We start from the raw sequence: 16,292 nt of genomic DNA on the forward strand, positions 1-16,292 counted from the left end.
GGTAAATGTAGCTTTAGAGGGTAAATGTAGCTTTAGAGGGTAAATATAGTGTTAAAGGATAAATGTAGCATTACAGGACAAATGGAGCGTTAGAGGGTAAATGTAGCATTGGAGGGTAAATGTAGTGTTCGAGGGTAAATGCAGTGTTAGAGGGTAAATGTAGCATTAGAGGGCAAATGTAGTATTAGAGGGTAAATGTAGCATTAAAGGGCAAATGTAGTATTAGAGGGTAAATGTAGCGTTAGAGGGTAAATGTAGCATTAGAGGGTAAATGTAGCATTGGAGGGTAAATGTAGTGTTCGAGGGTAAATGTAGCGTTAGAGGGTAAATGTAGCATTAGAGGGTAAATGTAGCATTGGAGGGTAAATGTAGTGTTCGAGGGTAAATGCAGTGTTAGAGGGTAAATGTAGCATTAGAGGGTAAATGTAGCATTAGAGGGCAAATGTAGTATTAGAGGGTAAATGTAGCATTAGAGGGTAAATATAGTGTTATAGGATAAATGTAGCATTACAGGACAAATGGAGCGTTAGAGGGTAAATGTAGCATTGGAGGGTAAATGTAGCATTAGACGGTAAATGTAGCATTAGAGGGCAAATGTAGTATTAGAGGGTAAATGTAGCATTAGAGGGTAAATGTAGCTTTGGAGGGTAAATGTAGCATTAGAGGGTAAATGTAGCATTAGAGGATAAATGTAGCGTTAGAGGGTAAACGTAGCATTAGAGGGTAAATGTAGCATTAGAGGGCAAATGTAGCATTAGAGGGTAAATGTAGCATTAGAGGGTAAATGTAGCTTTGGAGGGTAAATGTAGCATTAGAGGGTAAATGTAGCATTAGAGGGTAAATGTAGCATTACAGGGTAAATGTAGCATTAGAGGGTAAATGTAGCATTAGAGGGTAAATGTAGCGTTAGAGGGTAAATGTAGCATTAGAGGGTAAATGTAGTGTTAGAGGGTAAATGTAGGGTAAATTTCTCTACAGCAGACATAAACTAAGGATCAGGTTTAGATATGATCAGTTAAAAACCCTTGATGGTTCCTGATCTCTGGATTTGGACCAGAAACTGTCATGTCTCTGGTACCTGTGGTAGATGGCAGCTCCGGTCAGAACCATGGAGTAATCGTTGGTCCATTTGGACGTGTAGCCCCAGCGCTCCTTGTTGCTGTCCCAGAAGTGGCTGCGAGCCGGATAACCCACGATTCTCTCTGGGAAACTCTGCCAGACCGTGAACGCAAAGTCCACCTGGAACCAGAACCACAGAGTTCACACATTATGGCTCAGAACATTCATTAAATACACAACAGCGTCTAATCAGTCCTACTGTTATCAACCTTTACCACCAATTTATAGACCAGTTAAGAACGCTCAAACTGTCAGACAGTCAAAATGGAACCAAAGTGTGGATGGATATATTTTAGTACTTACATTTTTAATTAGCTACTATTGATTAATCTGGTTTATTTTTGGTTAATTTTTAAACAAGACATGTAGAATTGAATAATTTTAATGAAATGCCACAGTTTGTAGCTTGGTTTGGTTGATTATCTAAACAGTAAATCACAAATGTTCAGTTCAAGGACTGTCGGAAAGGTTAAAACTTTCGATGATTCTTTCTGTTTGTACAGTTTCTGGCTGATAAAATTATCTCTGTGGGGATTTTGAACACAACAAACTCTTCAAACCAACCAGTGGAGTTTATGGATTAATGATGTTTGGACTTTTTAAACTTAAATGGTTATTTCTGCCTTTTTAAAATCTGCCCACTACAACATTTCCTCCAGAAGAATCTCTACATTGGAGTTTCTAGCACTAACAGACATCAAACCTGCAGATTCTGAACCAAGAACCAACATTTCAACAACTTTTATGACTGTAGCGTCAATGTCTTATTGGTTCTTCTGGGATTTACAGCTGCATTAAAACCAAACAAAGAAGCTCAGAGAGAATTTACAGCTTAGAAACCAACAATGACCTGATTTATTAATGGTATTAAAGCGTTGTTATTAAAGTCATTATTTAGAAATGATAAAGCCTGACTGAAAGTGGAACCATGACAGTGTTTGTTGTCTTGTTGAGGAATAAAAGTACGTTTTTCTTTACTATTTGTGATTACAGTGAGAGAATCCAGAGAAACGAGACTCAGAACTAAGAAATTAAACCTCCTGAAACAGTTTCCTCTAAATAAAATCTAATAATACAACAGAAACTTGAAAAAGGCCTCAGAGGTTCCACAAACAGCAGCTCTGCATTGAAACACTGATGAGTTTAAATCAACACAGACTGAATGAAGGAAACTGAACACTTATCTCCTCAGAATTTAAACTCTTTTCACAGTTTTAAAAAAAAAAATCTGCAGTGAAGGAATGAAGATGAGAGAAATTAAAGTCGCTTTTCTGCTCAACAGAACCAGAACGTCCAGAACAATGAGAACATTTATTCACCAGAAACACGAACATGAAGAACAAAGCTGTCTGAAACCTCCACTACGTTCTACTAACTGATGTAGTACACAGGACGTACTGAATAATGTGTTCTACAGTAGTACACAGTATGAAACTGTTAAATCAGATAAAGAGAGAGTTACACGAAGGTTGAATGAAAAGAACGTGGAGAATGCTGTTCTGTTCTATGTTCTGCTGTTCTATGTTCTGTCGGTTCTGACCCTTTAGGTTCTGTTTGGATCCAGTTTTCATGGACACACTTTCAGCTTTCTGGGACTAATTGTACTCTGCTCAGAGCAGCATCTGGCTTCCTGCAGTGCGACACCAAAACATGTCCCCAGGTACAACAAGAACATGTGGACTAGAACCAGGAGAGATGAAGACAGGAAGCAGGAACATGAAGGAAATGATGGAGAGAGTCAGAGACAGAAGGAAACAGAGGAGTTTAAGAAGGAAGCTGAGAAACAGGAAACAGAAACAGGAAACAGCAACAGAAACAAACAGAAACAGAAACAGGAACAGGAACATGAAGCAGAAACAAACAAACAGGAAACAGGAACTGGAACATGAAGCAGAAACAAACAGAAACAGGAAACAGCAGCAGAAACAAACAGAAACAGAAACAGAAACAGGAACAGGAAACTGAAACATGAAGATGAGGACCATGATGTCTAACCTCGGTGGTGGACAGAACTGTGTCTTCATCCAGACTGAGGACAGCGTCCGTCACTATGGTCTCGTAGGGCAGGAAGCGGCTGCTCATCACCTGTAGGGGGCGTCACCGAGCACACAGAGTTAAAACTATTGTGAAATCTTTAACAGATCATTGGGCTAAACGGATGACATTAAACATTAAAGAGCAACTGTAGAACTGAAGAACAAGCAAAGATCTCCAACAGAACCTAAATGCCAAGTTTTTTCCATAAACCTCTGAGCTGAAGTTTCTGTGTCGTTTTTCTTCACTGTGGTTCATTTTTCAATCTAAAGTCCTGCAGCTCTACAGAAACACAGAGAGAACTCAGAAATGTCTTCTGTCAGCAGTTAGAATGATGGAAATGGGGGATAATAAGAAATTAAACTTCAATTTCTTTGGTTATTTATTTTACAAAAACATGTTTCCACAGATTTTAAAACACTGAAACTAATGTTGTCTCCACTGTAGAGATTAAACTATTTATTTGTCTCCTCTCTGTGGAAACACTGCCTGCAGTTCAGCTGAAAACTCTGACTTTTTGTCACCGGACTGTTGGTTTCAGCCGAGTCACTGACGGTTTCACAGATGTACCAAAAAAGACAGAATTTTTTCATTTTTACAGAATCTGGTTCCTGCAAATGGTTCATGTTTGTCATGTTTTTGAAATACAATCTCAGTTGTGATAAAAAGCTATTTTTTTGTTTTGTTTTTACCAAATCTGATGAGAGGAAATTGTTTATTTTTGGCATTTCTTTTTAAATGCAAAAGATTCTGGTGAAATATCCTGTTTTGAAACTAAAAATTGGTCAGTTATAGAGTTAACAATAGACCTGATTTTATTTTCTTTTTTCTTCTTAACAGAGACAATTTTTTAAACCAAGACATGTAGAAAAAGTGATTTTTAGGAAATATCATGATTTTAGGCTCAGATTTGGTTTAGATTTTTGTCAGAAAGTTGAATTTTATTGGTTTGTTTTCAGTTTCTGGCTGATAAATGTTGTAATTTACCTTCTAAACCTGATCATTAAAGTTGCAACAACTGACTTCTTCAGACACTCAGTGAATCAGAAACAAACTGTCACATAAAATCACCTTTTATGTTAATATTCCAAACAGTTACCAACACAGAAACACTGTTTGTTAGATTCATGTAAAGATATTTAAGCTGCTGTGTTTCTGCTGCTTCTTCTTTATCTGAAGCTGAAGTGACTTGAGGTCAGAATCCAAGAAAATGAGCTGAAAGATGCAAAAAGTCCATCAGAGTCGTGATCTTGTGTCCTCTACGTGAACTCTTCCTCAAACAGGCTGCGGTGATCATTTTTAATGCAGAAATATTGATTCTATGTGTTTTAAAGACGAGCAGAGGGACAGAAAGTCCTGCAGTGAACTCAGAGCTTCACCCTGAGATAAATCTCAGAATAAAACCTCCTTTTGCTTCCAACATCTACATTTTTAATGATTCCTTGCAGATTTATGGATTCAGAAACAACAACTAAACAGCAGAAGAAGAGGAAAGCTGAGATCCTGCAGAGATGTTCAGCATCAGGCTTCTGTTACTGCAGCTTTAAATCGATACGAACACGTGAGAACAGAAACTTCACCGGAGCTTCACTAATTTACTGTTCTGCTCCACAATCTGCAGATTTAACGGAGGACGAAACCAAACAGTAGAAACCCTGACGGACATTTCCTGGAAGCATGTTGAGGATTTTTGATTAAACTGCAGCTTCTGTTAAACTCAGATTGTCCCAATACGTCGTTTTTCAGATCTGAAGGTCAGAAAATTTGTTCTTCAAAACAGCAGCTACACTGAGAAGCTTCATCTGTATCCAGAGCAGATCCAACCTGGTTCTGGGATCAGCTGCGCCAGAAAACCAAAGAGACACCAAGAGACACCAAGAAAACTCGAGAAACATCAAGAAAACTCAAGAAGACCTAAGAAACACCAGGAGACATCAAGAAACCCCAAGAGAGAAACCTGAACTTGAACTTCAGCTTCACTTATTATCAACCTGCTGCAGAAGATCACCAAACAGAACCAAGGTCCACTTCAGGCCAAAAACAAAAACATCCGTATCATTTACAATGTTACTGTCTCAGTGGTTTATGTAAGAACCAGCAGGAAACCAGAACCAGGGAACCAGGAAACCAGAACTACCAGGAAACCTGAACGAGCTATAAATTACAACCAGTAGAAAACCAGAATGAACAGGAAACCAGAACAGAAAATCAAACCAGAACCAGCAGGAAACCAGAACCAGGAAACCAGAACTAGCAGGAAACCAGAACCAGCTGTAAGCTGGAACCAATAAACCAGCTGTTAACCAGAACCAGCAGAGAAGTAGAACCAGGAAACCAGAACCAACAGGAGACCAGAGCAGAAAATAAAACTAGAGCCAGCAGGAAACCACAACTACCAGGAAACCAGAACCAGCTGTTAACCAGAACCAGCAGGAAACTAGAACTAGCAGGGAACCAGAACCAATCGTACACCAGAACCAGCAGCTCAAACCAATGTTCATCTTTCTAAGACGAACCAGACGGAGGAACATTCTGATGCAGTCTGAGTTTATCTTCCTGTTAATAAGTCCAACAAAAAGACCGAAACAGAAAAACAAAACCATCATTGTGTTCTGAAGAAAGTTCAATAATTTACTGAAACAGTCTGACAGAGAACCTTTTAGTAAATCAGTCCAGAACCATCTGGTTCTTCATCTCCAGTAACTTTATCAATGATCAGAGTTCTACCTTCATACTATGAATATCTCCAGAGTTCCAGGTCCTTGAAGTCCATAGAGGTGGGTCCAGATTTATCACTTTTTAATGGACTTTTTCCATCATTTCTGAGCCTCAGAACTTCATCAGTCCAGCAGATAGAACCATGACATTTAGGAGGAAAAACACATCTGAGTTCTGATAAAAACTGACACCAGATCAGTTTTACATCCATCCAGGTGTCACAGTCTAAACACTGAATCTGGGTTCTGTTCATTTTCTCAGAGCATCATCATCAGACACGTGAAACAATCAAAACGTTACACAAAATGACACAAAACAAAAAAACACAAAATGTCTAAATCTAGACAAAGCAGAAAAAATTAGTCGAAATCACACAAAACAAGACAAATGAGACACAAAATGTCAAGCACCAAACACAAAACAAGTAAAGCCAGAAGCAAAATGAAAACAACGACAATTAAAATGACCTGAAGGAGAAAAATACTGTCTCATAGACACACAAAACAAGAAAAACGAGAACAAAATGACACCAGATCAGTTTTACATCCATCCAGGTGTCACAGTCTAAACACTGAATCTGATTTTTGTTCATTTTTCAAAACAAACAGCTAGTTTCATGCTTCATAATTTGTCCAAAACGAGCCAAAGATTTTCTAAAATACCTCAAACTTTTTCAAACTTGCCCTGAAACTTTGAGGAAATGACAAAAACTTTCCGAAAATGACTCAAAAATCATCCAAAATGACCCATAATATATCAAAACTGCTCGAAAATCACATAAAATGTCTGAAAACTTTTGCAGAATCACACAGTTTGTCTAAAAATGACTCAAACCTTGCAGAAAATGAAACTAAAATCTGTCCAAATGTTCAAAACCTGAAAATGATACAGTTATATAACCAGCTTAGAGTATCAGTTTGAACAGTACTGAGTGTATTAATGCTGTATATATATTGACTGTTTCTATGTAGATATTTGGTTGTGTTTAGAGCAAAAACAAACAAATGGAGTCATTAATGCCGCCTTATCTTTCCTCATGTCGTTCATCAGCCTTTCAGCTCTTCTGTGGATCATTTTCATTACCAAGCTTTAATTAAAACCACACAAACCGTCCGTTAATGGAAGCGGCGCTGCGCAGATCGAAGCTCATTAAGTCAGAGAGCAGAGCAGAGAGCAGAGCGGCTGATACAACGTGAGATTCCCACCTTGTTCTCTCCCTCGATGACGATGACGGGGACGGAGGTGGCCGGCCAGCGGTGCTTCGCAGGGAGAGCTTTGTCACAGTTCCACAGGACGATGATCTGAAACAACACAAAGAGGTTTCATTCATTCCGACGCTGACATTTAACCAGCAAATGTCACCTTATTACAGCTGATTAAGGAGCCAAGGGGATGAAATATTTCCAATTATACTCTGCAGAGAAGCCGGATCTCCAGTCAGACCGTGTGTTACAGCAGTGTCCACAGAGCTCATTAATATTAATAACACACTATCTGCTCCTCTAGATCCTCAATCTGAAGCAAGAGAATGTGGACCAACCATCGAACTGTGGATCTCTGCATGTCGTCAAAAGTTTCTGAGACTTTTCAAAACCAAAAAACACAAAAAAAAAGTCCCAAAACCCCAAAACCACAAGGTGGGTTTGAAGATTTTTTTTAAAAAAATTGTCAAAATGATGCCAGAAACTGAAAATGAACAAACATTGTTGGATTTTCAAGTTTCTGACAGTCCTTAAACTGCTCACCAGCTGTTCTGTGGGAAAAATGGAACAAATTTCAGTCTGAAGGTGTAATATTTCATCAAAATCCCTCTAAAAAATAAAGCATTTGTTGTTGATTCTGTAAACAAAACAAAAAAAGAATGAATATAGATGTAGTTTTACAAGGTAAATGTAGTGTTAGAGGGTAAATGTAGTGTTAGAGGGTAACTGTAGTGTTAGAGGGTAACTGTAGTGTTAGAGGGTAACTGTAGTTTTAGAGGGTAAATTTGGGGTTAGAGGATAAATGTAGTATTAGAGGGTAACTGTAGTATTAAAGGGTAAATGTACTGTTAGAGAGTAAATGTAGCATTAGAGGGTAAATGTAGTATTTGGGGGTAAATGTAGTATTTGGAGGCAAATGTAGCATTAGAGGGTAAATGCAGTATTTGAGGGTAAATGTAGCGCTCCAAAAACACAAATGAAACCGTCTCAACCCCAAAGTGACACAGCAGTTTTTTTTTTTAAATGATCAAAATGATGCCAGAAACTGTGAAAATGAACAAACATTGTTGGATGATAAAGTTTCCAACAGTCCTTGAACTGCTCGCCTGCTGTTCGGTTGGAAAAATTTAATATATTTCAGCCTAAAATCAAGACATTTCACCAAAATCCCTCTTAAAAATGAACCATTTGCTGTAACTAGATTCCGTAAAAAATGAAAAATTCTGAGTTTCCCAACGCAACTGATAAACTGGCACAGAATCAGCTGTGACCAAGAGTCATGTGAAAAAAATTCAGGAAATGTTTGGTGGAATTGCAGGCAGTGTTTATACAGAGCAGAGAGGAGATGAGGATGGAGACTAATTAAAATGTAAATAAGTAAATATCTGTAGAATGAAGAGTAAATATATATTTTTTCCAGTGCTTTAACATCTGTGGACACTTGGAAACATGTTGGACATGTTGGTTCCAGGTTAACTGTGGACAAATTTTAATTTATTTTGGACAGATTTTGAGTTATTTTTGACATTTTCTTTGTTATTTTTATAGTTTTTGAATGTTTCCGGATCTATATATAATCTATATATATTTGAAAAATGTTTCTTTTATTCTGATTTGTGGCACTTAGTGAAAAAAAAAATTTAAAAAAATCAATCATTTACAGAACCAGACTGCAACACAAGAAAAAGCAAATATTCTGTTCTTGGCAAACAACAATCACAAGCATTCTGGGACTTTTGGCTGAACTGCAGGCAGTGTATGAAATGTTGGACATGATGATTACAGGTTCTACTTCAGCTTTAGTTTTTTTCTTCTTTTTCTGATTTCATTCTAACAGAGTCCTAAGGACAGAAGAGATTTCTGATTTCTTCCTCCTTCTTCATTCTGTTCTGTTTCCAAGGTTAAATGTGTTCTATTGGTTTGTTTGCTTTAAAACAAAAAGTATAACTTCATGCAACCAGACACATGAACATTAGCAGCTCCAGTCTGTTTTTAACTAGATTTAGTGTGATCATGTGTTTTCCAGATTACTTTGATCTAAATTACACTAAATAAGTGTTCCAAGTGTTATTTCATGGCCCACAAACATTCCTCTTCCTGTATCTGATGGTATGTTGTCACCTTGCAGCAGATTTTCTAAACCTTTAAAGATGTTCTAGTGTGTTCTCCGGGCTGCTGTAGAGGATTTTGGCGTTCTGCCGGCAGGTTTTCTACTCTGACAAAGTTCCCTTTTCTTTAAACGGTGGAACTCGTGTCGTTGGAGGTGTGAAAGTGTGGTGATTTAACCAGCTGGGACTCAAACATCTGCTCAGACGTCCTTGAGAGAATCCAGCCGAGCAACGGCTGGAGCTCCGATGGAACCATAAGAATTTCCCTGCAGGGATCAATAAAGCTCCACATTTTCCTGACATTCAGAGCGTCACACGGCGGTTAGCTCCAGGTTCTGACTCTGACCGGACCTGCTCAGATATTCGCTGGAAGCTGCTTCATGCGCTAAAGATCCTGCAGCTGCTGCAGCTGAAGACGCAAAATACGTCACTGGAGCAAGAAAAACACGATGCACGACTAATCTCACTATTATCAGCAGCAGTTCAGAAAAAATGTCTGCGAGCAGCAGACAGATTCCTGTTCACAGAATAAAATGCATAAGAGCAAAATATAAATCAGTTTCTGGTTTAAGCTGCAGAAATATTCTGATTGTTGCATCAATTTACATCAAAATGAATTCAAATTGGTCCAGAATTACTCAAAAACTATCAAAATAACAAATAAAATGTCAAAAATAACTCAAAATCTGTCCAAAAATGTTTCAAAAATATTTTTTATACAAATACATATCTTTTGTCTTGTTTCTGAAACTTGTTTAGAATATCTCAGAAATTGTCATGATGGGTCAATAATGATGCAAAAATTGCCCAAAATTACAAAAAATGCCCTAAAATGACTAAAAGCGTGTCACCAATGGTTTGAAATTGGTTCAGGATGACAAAGAAAATGTCCAAAAAGGCAAAGAATGTTCAAAATGACTAAGAAATGAATGAAATTTTACTCCAAATGACTCAAAAATGTCTAAAATTGCTTAAAATGTGTCCACAATGATAAGAAAATGTCAAAAAGGTTCAAGTAGTGAAATCCTGAATAAATTAGTGTGAAGAACCTGCAAATAAAACAGATTTTCTGTAGAACTGCATGTGTAGAGAAACAGACACAAACAGGCGACAAACTCAAAGAAAATACTTCCTCCTACGCAAAAAACACACACACACGCACACACACACACACACTGATCAGTTTCAGTTGAGTTTCATTTCTGCTGAGGATCAATACTCGGTGTCCAGCTGTGCTGAAGGTTCTGTTGCCGTGGAGACAGATGCTGCAAACGCTGCTCTAATTCAATCTGCTGCAGTTTTTTTCTGTGGAAACTGCTGTTTCCACAGAAAAAAATTAGTCCACAGTGAAGAAAGAGTTTAACAGTGTTTAAGTAGTTTGGAGGTGAGACAGGTGATGTAGGTGATAAAGGTGAGGTTCAGGTGATGTAGGTGATACAGGTGAGGTTCAGGTGAGACAGGTGATGTAGGTGATACAGGTGAGGTTCATGTGAGACAGGTGAGGTTCAGGTGAGACAGGTGAGGTTCAGGTGAGACAGGTAATACAGGTGATACAGGTAAGACAGGTGATGTAGGTGATACAGGTGAGGTTCAGGTGAGACAGGTGATGTAGGTGATACAGGTGAGGTTCAGGTAAGACAGGTGAGGTTCAGGTGTGTGGTCGTACCTGGGCACAGTACTGGGATTTGGCCACGGCCACCAGCAGCTTGAGGATGGGCTGTGACTGGGACACCAGCGGGGAGACGGCGTGGATGACGGCGGTGAACTTTGGGTGCGGTTTAATTCCTGGAACAGAAGCAGCAGAAGCACTGATTAAAGATGTGAAGGGTTCGATTCCAAACTGTTTTCAGAAACATTCACTGTCTGGACTTTAGAAATCCTCAGTTAATGTGTTTAGAAAGTGAATATTTCACTTTAAAATCTGCAGCTGAATCAGACTAACTGCTGGTGGGACTTTAGGTTCAGACTAGACGCTGGATCGGAGTAGTCGGGGCTGAAAATCAGGAGGAAACAAGATATGGAGGAAGAGAGATCAGAGAGGACGTCCAACTTTTCCTCATTTAAATCTAATCTGAGAAGAAGCGGCAAAGCGTGGCGGCACAACGAGGAACTTTATGAGGAGGAATGTAGTTGATGGATTCTCTGAGGTCTGTTCAAGGAAACACTGAAGCAAACCTTTACTGTCACTCTGAGTTTACATGTTTTCTACTTCACCATGTTAAACATCCGACTGGATTAAAGACTGAATCAGCCGATTAACATGGAAAACTAAGAAAACTAAACTGTCCAAAGTTAAAAGTTTAATAAAACTGTCAAAGTTTCACCATTTATCAGCAAGAAACTGTAAAAAAAAGTGTCAGATTTTCCTCTTTCCAGCAGTCAATGAACTCATCACTTTATCTGGAAATAAACCCAAATCTGAGCTAAAACTGTGATATTTCACCACCAGCGCTTTATTCTGTGTCATTTAAAAATGTGAAAAGACACCAGATTCTACAAAAAATACATACAGTAGGTCAACTTTAACTCATATAGAGCCACTATAACTAAAATGGAACAACTTTAATTACAAGAGAGCAACTTTAACTCATTTTAGAGCAACTTTATCAAATATGGAGCAACTTTGACTAATGCAGAGCAACTTTAGCTAATATAGCGCAACTTTCACTGATATACAGTAATGTTAATTATTATAGAGGAACTTTAATTAGCATAGATCAACTTTAACTACTATAGAGGACCTTTAACTAATGTAGAGCAACTTAAACTAATAACAAGAAACAAACTCTTCTTCCGTGGTTTTACTCTTTTATTGTCAGTAACAGAACAGCTGCCTCCTCTGTGACAAACTATAGAAGTTTACACATCTGGTTCTGTTGTTTTGTCTGTTTTATTTGTATTTAAATGTGTGTGTAAATATCTAGCTTTTACCTATAATTCTTAGATATTTTATTTTTTATATATACACATTTATGCCAGTCCGTTATTTGTATATAAGTGCGGTTTCATTACACGCTGTATAATGACCATAAATCTGATTCTGGAACAGATAAACTCTGGTTCTGTTCCTCTGTTCTGACACCAGCTGTGTTCTCCAGTGTGGAGGTTTGTCTGGACGATGATGGAGTGAAGACGTGAACCGATATGTGGAGGGAGAACTCGACGCCGCTGAACCGTGGCGAGGGAGTGGAGCAGCGCTGAGTGGAACGATGTGATGGACGTTCTGTTGGGTCAGCAGGACTGAAACCAGCATCAGTCACAGAACTAGTGGAGGCTGCAGTCAGAGAAGGTCCAAAACCAGCTGCACCAAAACCCTTCAGGAAAACTTTATCTGTCATCTAAGACAGACATAGTGAAGGTCGGCCATGATGAGGACCATGTAGGATGAAGAGTCGGGATGTCACGGTCAAATGTTTTTGAGGCCAATCTGCTCAAATTTATTTAATATTTTAGCATTTGGTGAGATCACTTTCCTAGAAAATACACACTTTAAGTATCATAGATTAGCTGTAGTACCACAATGCTCTCTTGGCAAGCAGAGAGCATTGTGGGAGTGTAGCTTAACAGCGGGCACCATGACAAAGACTTCTGTGGAGGTTAATGACCTCCAACCAATGTCCACATATTAAATAAACCTGAGGTCAAGTAGAATAAAGTTTCTACACCCCAGTGATATAACAAAGACCTGTTTTTGCAACCCAAAAATGTGTCTGGTGTAGAATAGTGGCATCTGGACAGGACAGTGTGCTGAACTTGTATTATGAATCAGTCAGGTATTGATATTCATGATGCACTTAACAAGTATTTGCATTTACAACAACTAAAGAAAGGTTTGTGCAAATAATGAATAGTCAAAAAATGCCTTTATGCGATTGTAATGAGCACATCTCTAGCTGAGCACCTTACTGAAGACCCAACAGAGGCAGTTCTGTACCACCGTTGGTTAATCCAGAGCCTTAACCCTGGAGCCACCGCTGCCCCAAAACCTGCGACTGGGAATACAAATGTTTAAGTAACTGTCTTAACCAACAGCACGCAGCTTCCTCAGTCAAAACTAACTGATCTTGAACAGAAATGAACAGTGGACAACATTCAGTGTGCTGATAAAGGACATTAACCTCCACGGAAGTCGTTGTCATGGTGCCCGTCGCTAGCTTTGCAAACACAAAGCAAACTGTGTGTAAGGTCTATAAATATATTCCTAATTGGTTAAATTATTACCTGTGATGAATCATTTGATCATTAACATCCTGACTGTGGCAGACAGAGTGCTCGATAAGGAGGAAACCTTTCGAGGAACTTTCTCCGGCTGACCTTCATGGATCAGTTTGCAGCTCTTTGTACAGGCGGTGTGTGTCGGTGTGTTACTGACCCAGTGTGGCGTAGAAGAAGGGGAAGTCTCCCAGGTATCCAGAGTACTGCGGCAGAGCAAACAGCCCTCCAGGGTGGCTGTTCCACATCAGGCTGCTCCTGGAACTGTGTTCTAGCACCCGGTCCTGGATGATCTGCAGGAAAACAGGCCGAAAACACTGATTAGACACAAAGCACACTGAAAATCACTCCGGTTACACACTAAAGTATTGTTTTTGTCAGGATAGGTTAACTCCTCTCAGACAGTTAGAGGATGTTTTCGTAAAATTAGCCTCAGATGTTGTTAAATCTCAACACAAAGTAACTCTGCCCACATAACACCAACATCTAGACCCCTACGAACACCAGTTTCTGTTTCTGACCAATGATACAACGAAAAAAGCAAAGTGGAACAGCAAAGACAACACAAATGGAGAAAAATCTTACACAAAGCGAGAGAAAGAAGATAAAACGGTCCAAAAACACATTGAACATCATAAATGACAAACACAAACGACAAACACACAACAAACATCAATAAAGAGATAAGAAACAACATAAGTGAGAAGACAAGAAACAAAATGAGATAAATTGAAAAGCAAAGGAGACAAAACTGCTCTAAAGAGACATTGAATGGCAAAGAAAGACAAAAATGACAAAATAAATGACAAAAATTGGACAAAAAACAACCCAACACAGGAAAAATGAGATGCAAAATTACAGAACGGCGACAACAAGCAACAGAAACAAGAAAAACAAGACAAAAAAAATGTGAAAAATAAGACAAAACAATACAAATAAGACGTAGACACCAGCAGAACCATAAACCTGTAACTGTACATAAAACACCAACATCTAGACCCTATGAACACCAACATCTAGACCTCTATGAACACCAACATCTAGACCTCTATGAACATCTAGACCTCTATGAACATCTAGACCTCCATGAACACCAACATCTAGACCTCTATGAACATCTAGACCTCTATGGACACCAACATCTAGACCTCTATGAACACCAACATCTAGACCTCTATGAACACCAACATCTAGACCTCTATGAACACCAACATCTAGACCTCTATGAAGATCTAGACCTCTATGAACACCAACATCTAGACCTCTATGAACATCTAGACCTCTATGGACACCAACATCTAGACCTCTATGAACACCAACATCTAGGCCTCTATGAACACCAACATCTAGACCTCTATGAACACCAACATCTAGACCTCTATGAACACCAATATCTAGACCTCTATGAACATCTAGACCTCCATGAACACCAACATCTAGACCTCTATGAATACCAACATCTAGACCTCTATGAACACCAACATCTAGACCTCTATGAACACCAACATCTAGACCTCTATGAACACCAACATCTAGACCTCTATGAACACCAATATCTAGACCTCTATGAACATCTAGACCTCCATGAACACCAACATCTAGACCTCTATGAATACCAACATCTAGACCTCTATGAACACCAACATCTAGACCTCTATGAACACCAACATCTAGGCCTCTATGAACACCAACATCTAGGCCTCTATGAACACCAACATCTAGACCTCTATGAACACCAACATCTAGACCTCTATGAACACCAATATCTAGACCTCTATGAACATCTAGACCTCCATGAACACCAACATCTAGACCTCTATGAATACCAACATCTAGACCTCTATGAACACCAACATCTAGACCTCTATGAAGATCTAGACCTCTATGAACACCAACATCTAGACCTCTATGAACACCAACATCTAGACCTCTATGAACACCAACATCTAGACCTCTATGAACATCTAGACCTCTATGAATATCTAGACCTCCATGAACACCAACATCTAGACCTCTATGAACATCTAGACCTCTATGAACACCAACATCTAGACCTCTATGAACACCAACATCTAGACCTCTATGAACACCAACATCTAGACCTCTATGAACACCAACATCTAGACCTCTATGAACACCAACATCTAGACCTCTATGAACACCAACATCTAGACCTCTATGAACACCTAGACCTCTATGAACACCAACATCTAGACTTCTATGAACATCTAGACCTCTATGAACACCAACATCTAGACCTCTATGAACACCAACATCTAGACCTCTATGAACACCTAGACCTCTATGAACACCAACATCTAGACCTCTATGAACACCAATATCTAGACCTCTATGAACATCTAGACCTCCATGAACACCAACATCTAGACCTCTATGAATACCAACATCTAGACCTCTATGAACACCAACCTCTAGACCTCTATGAACACCAGTTTCTGGTTCCTAACTGGAACCTTTTGTGGTCAAACTTTCCTCAGAACAGATTCTACTGATGTTAGAGCCTCAAAAGTCGGTGAAATGTGGACCAAAGACTGTATTTTAGTAGAAACATGAATCCATCCATACATACATATATATATACACTTACAGGAACTTCATGGGGACACGGGTACCAGTCATTCTTAAGATCCAGTAATTAAAACTGTGTCCTTTGATGGATCCAATCATTCTCAATCGATTCTGTTTGTTCTCACTACATTTCATGGCTGTTGAAGGTTTATTTCTGCAGATATCAAACCCTTAAAATGGCTTCACAGAGTAAAAATACCAAAATATTTAAGTTTTAGTCCTAAATAATAAACAAACTGAACAGAATCTAAAAGCAGCAGCTTCTCCCATCCATCCAGGAGTAAATACAAGCAGCACATTTCAGCCTCAA

At 38.8% G+C, this 16,292-nt stretch overlaps 1 protein-coding gene across 3 annotated transcripts in view; it reads right to left on the reverse strand.

Moving 5' to 3' along the window:
• ext1b (exostosin glycosyltransferase 1b) overlaps positions 1-16,292 on the reverse strand; it is a 114,855-nt gene that overhangs the window by 8,247 nt on the left and 90,316 nt on the right. For all 3 annotated transcript variants that reach the window (XR_008604123.1, XR_008604124.1, XM_055017781.1), the window contains exons 5-9: positions 13,554-13,686; positions 10,848-10,966; positions 7,077-7,172; positions 3,115-3,204; positions 1,079-1,239 (exon numbers count right to left, since the gene is read on the reverse strand). Coding sequence is in view for 1 of the 3 variants with exons in the window: in XM_055017781.1 (XP_054873756.1) it covers positions 1,079-1,239; positions 3,115-3,204; positions 7,077-7,172; positions 10,848-10,966; positions 13,554-13,686 (599 nt within the window). In the remaining 2 variants the exon portion in view is untranslated. The remainder of the gene's footprint in view (positions 1-1,078; positions 1,240-3,114; positions 3,205-7,076; positions 7,173-10,847; positions 10,967-13,553; positions 13,687-16,292) is intronic.

Source organism: Amphiprion ocellaris, chromosome 15 (genome assembly GCF_022539595.1).
Source record: "Amphiprion ocellaris isolate individual 3 ecotype Okinawa chromosome 15, ASM2253959v1, whole genome shotgun sequence".
NCBI classification, from domain to species: Eukaryota; Metazoa; Chordata; class Actinopteri; family Pomacentridae; genus Amphiprion; species Amphiprion ocellaris.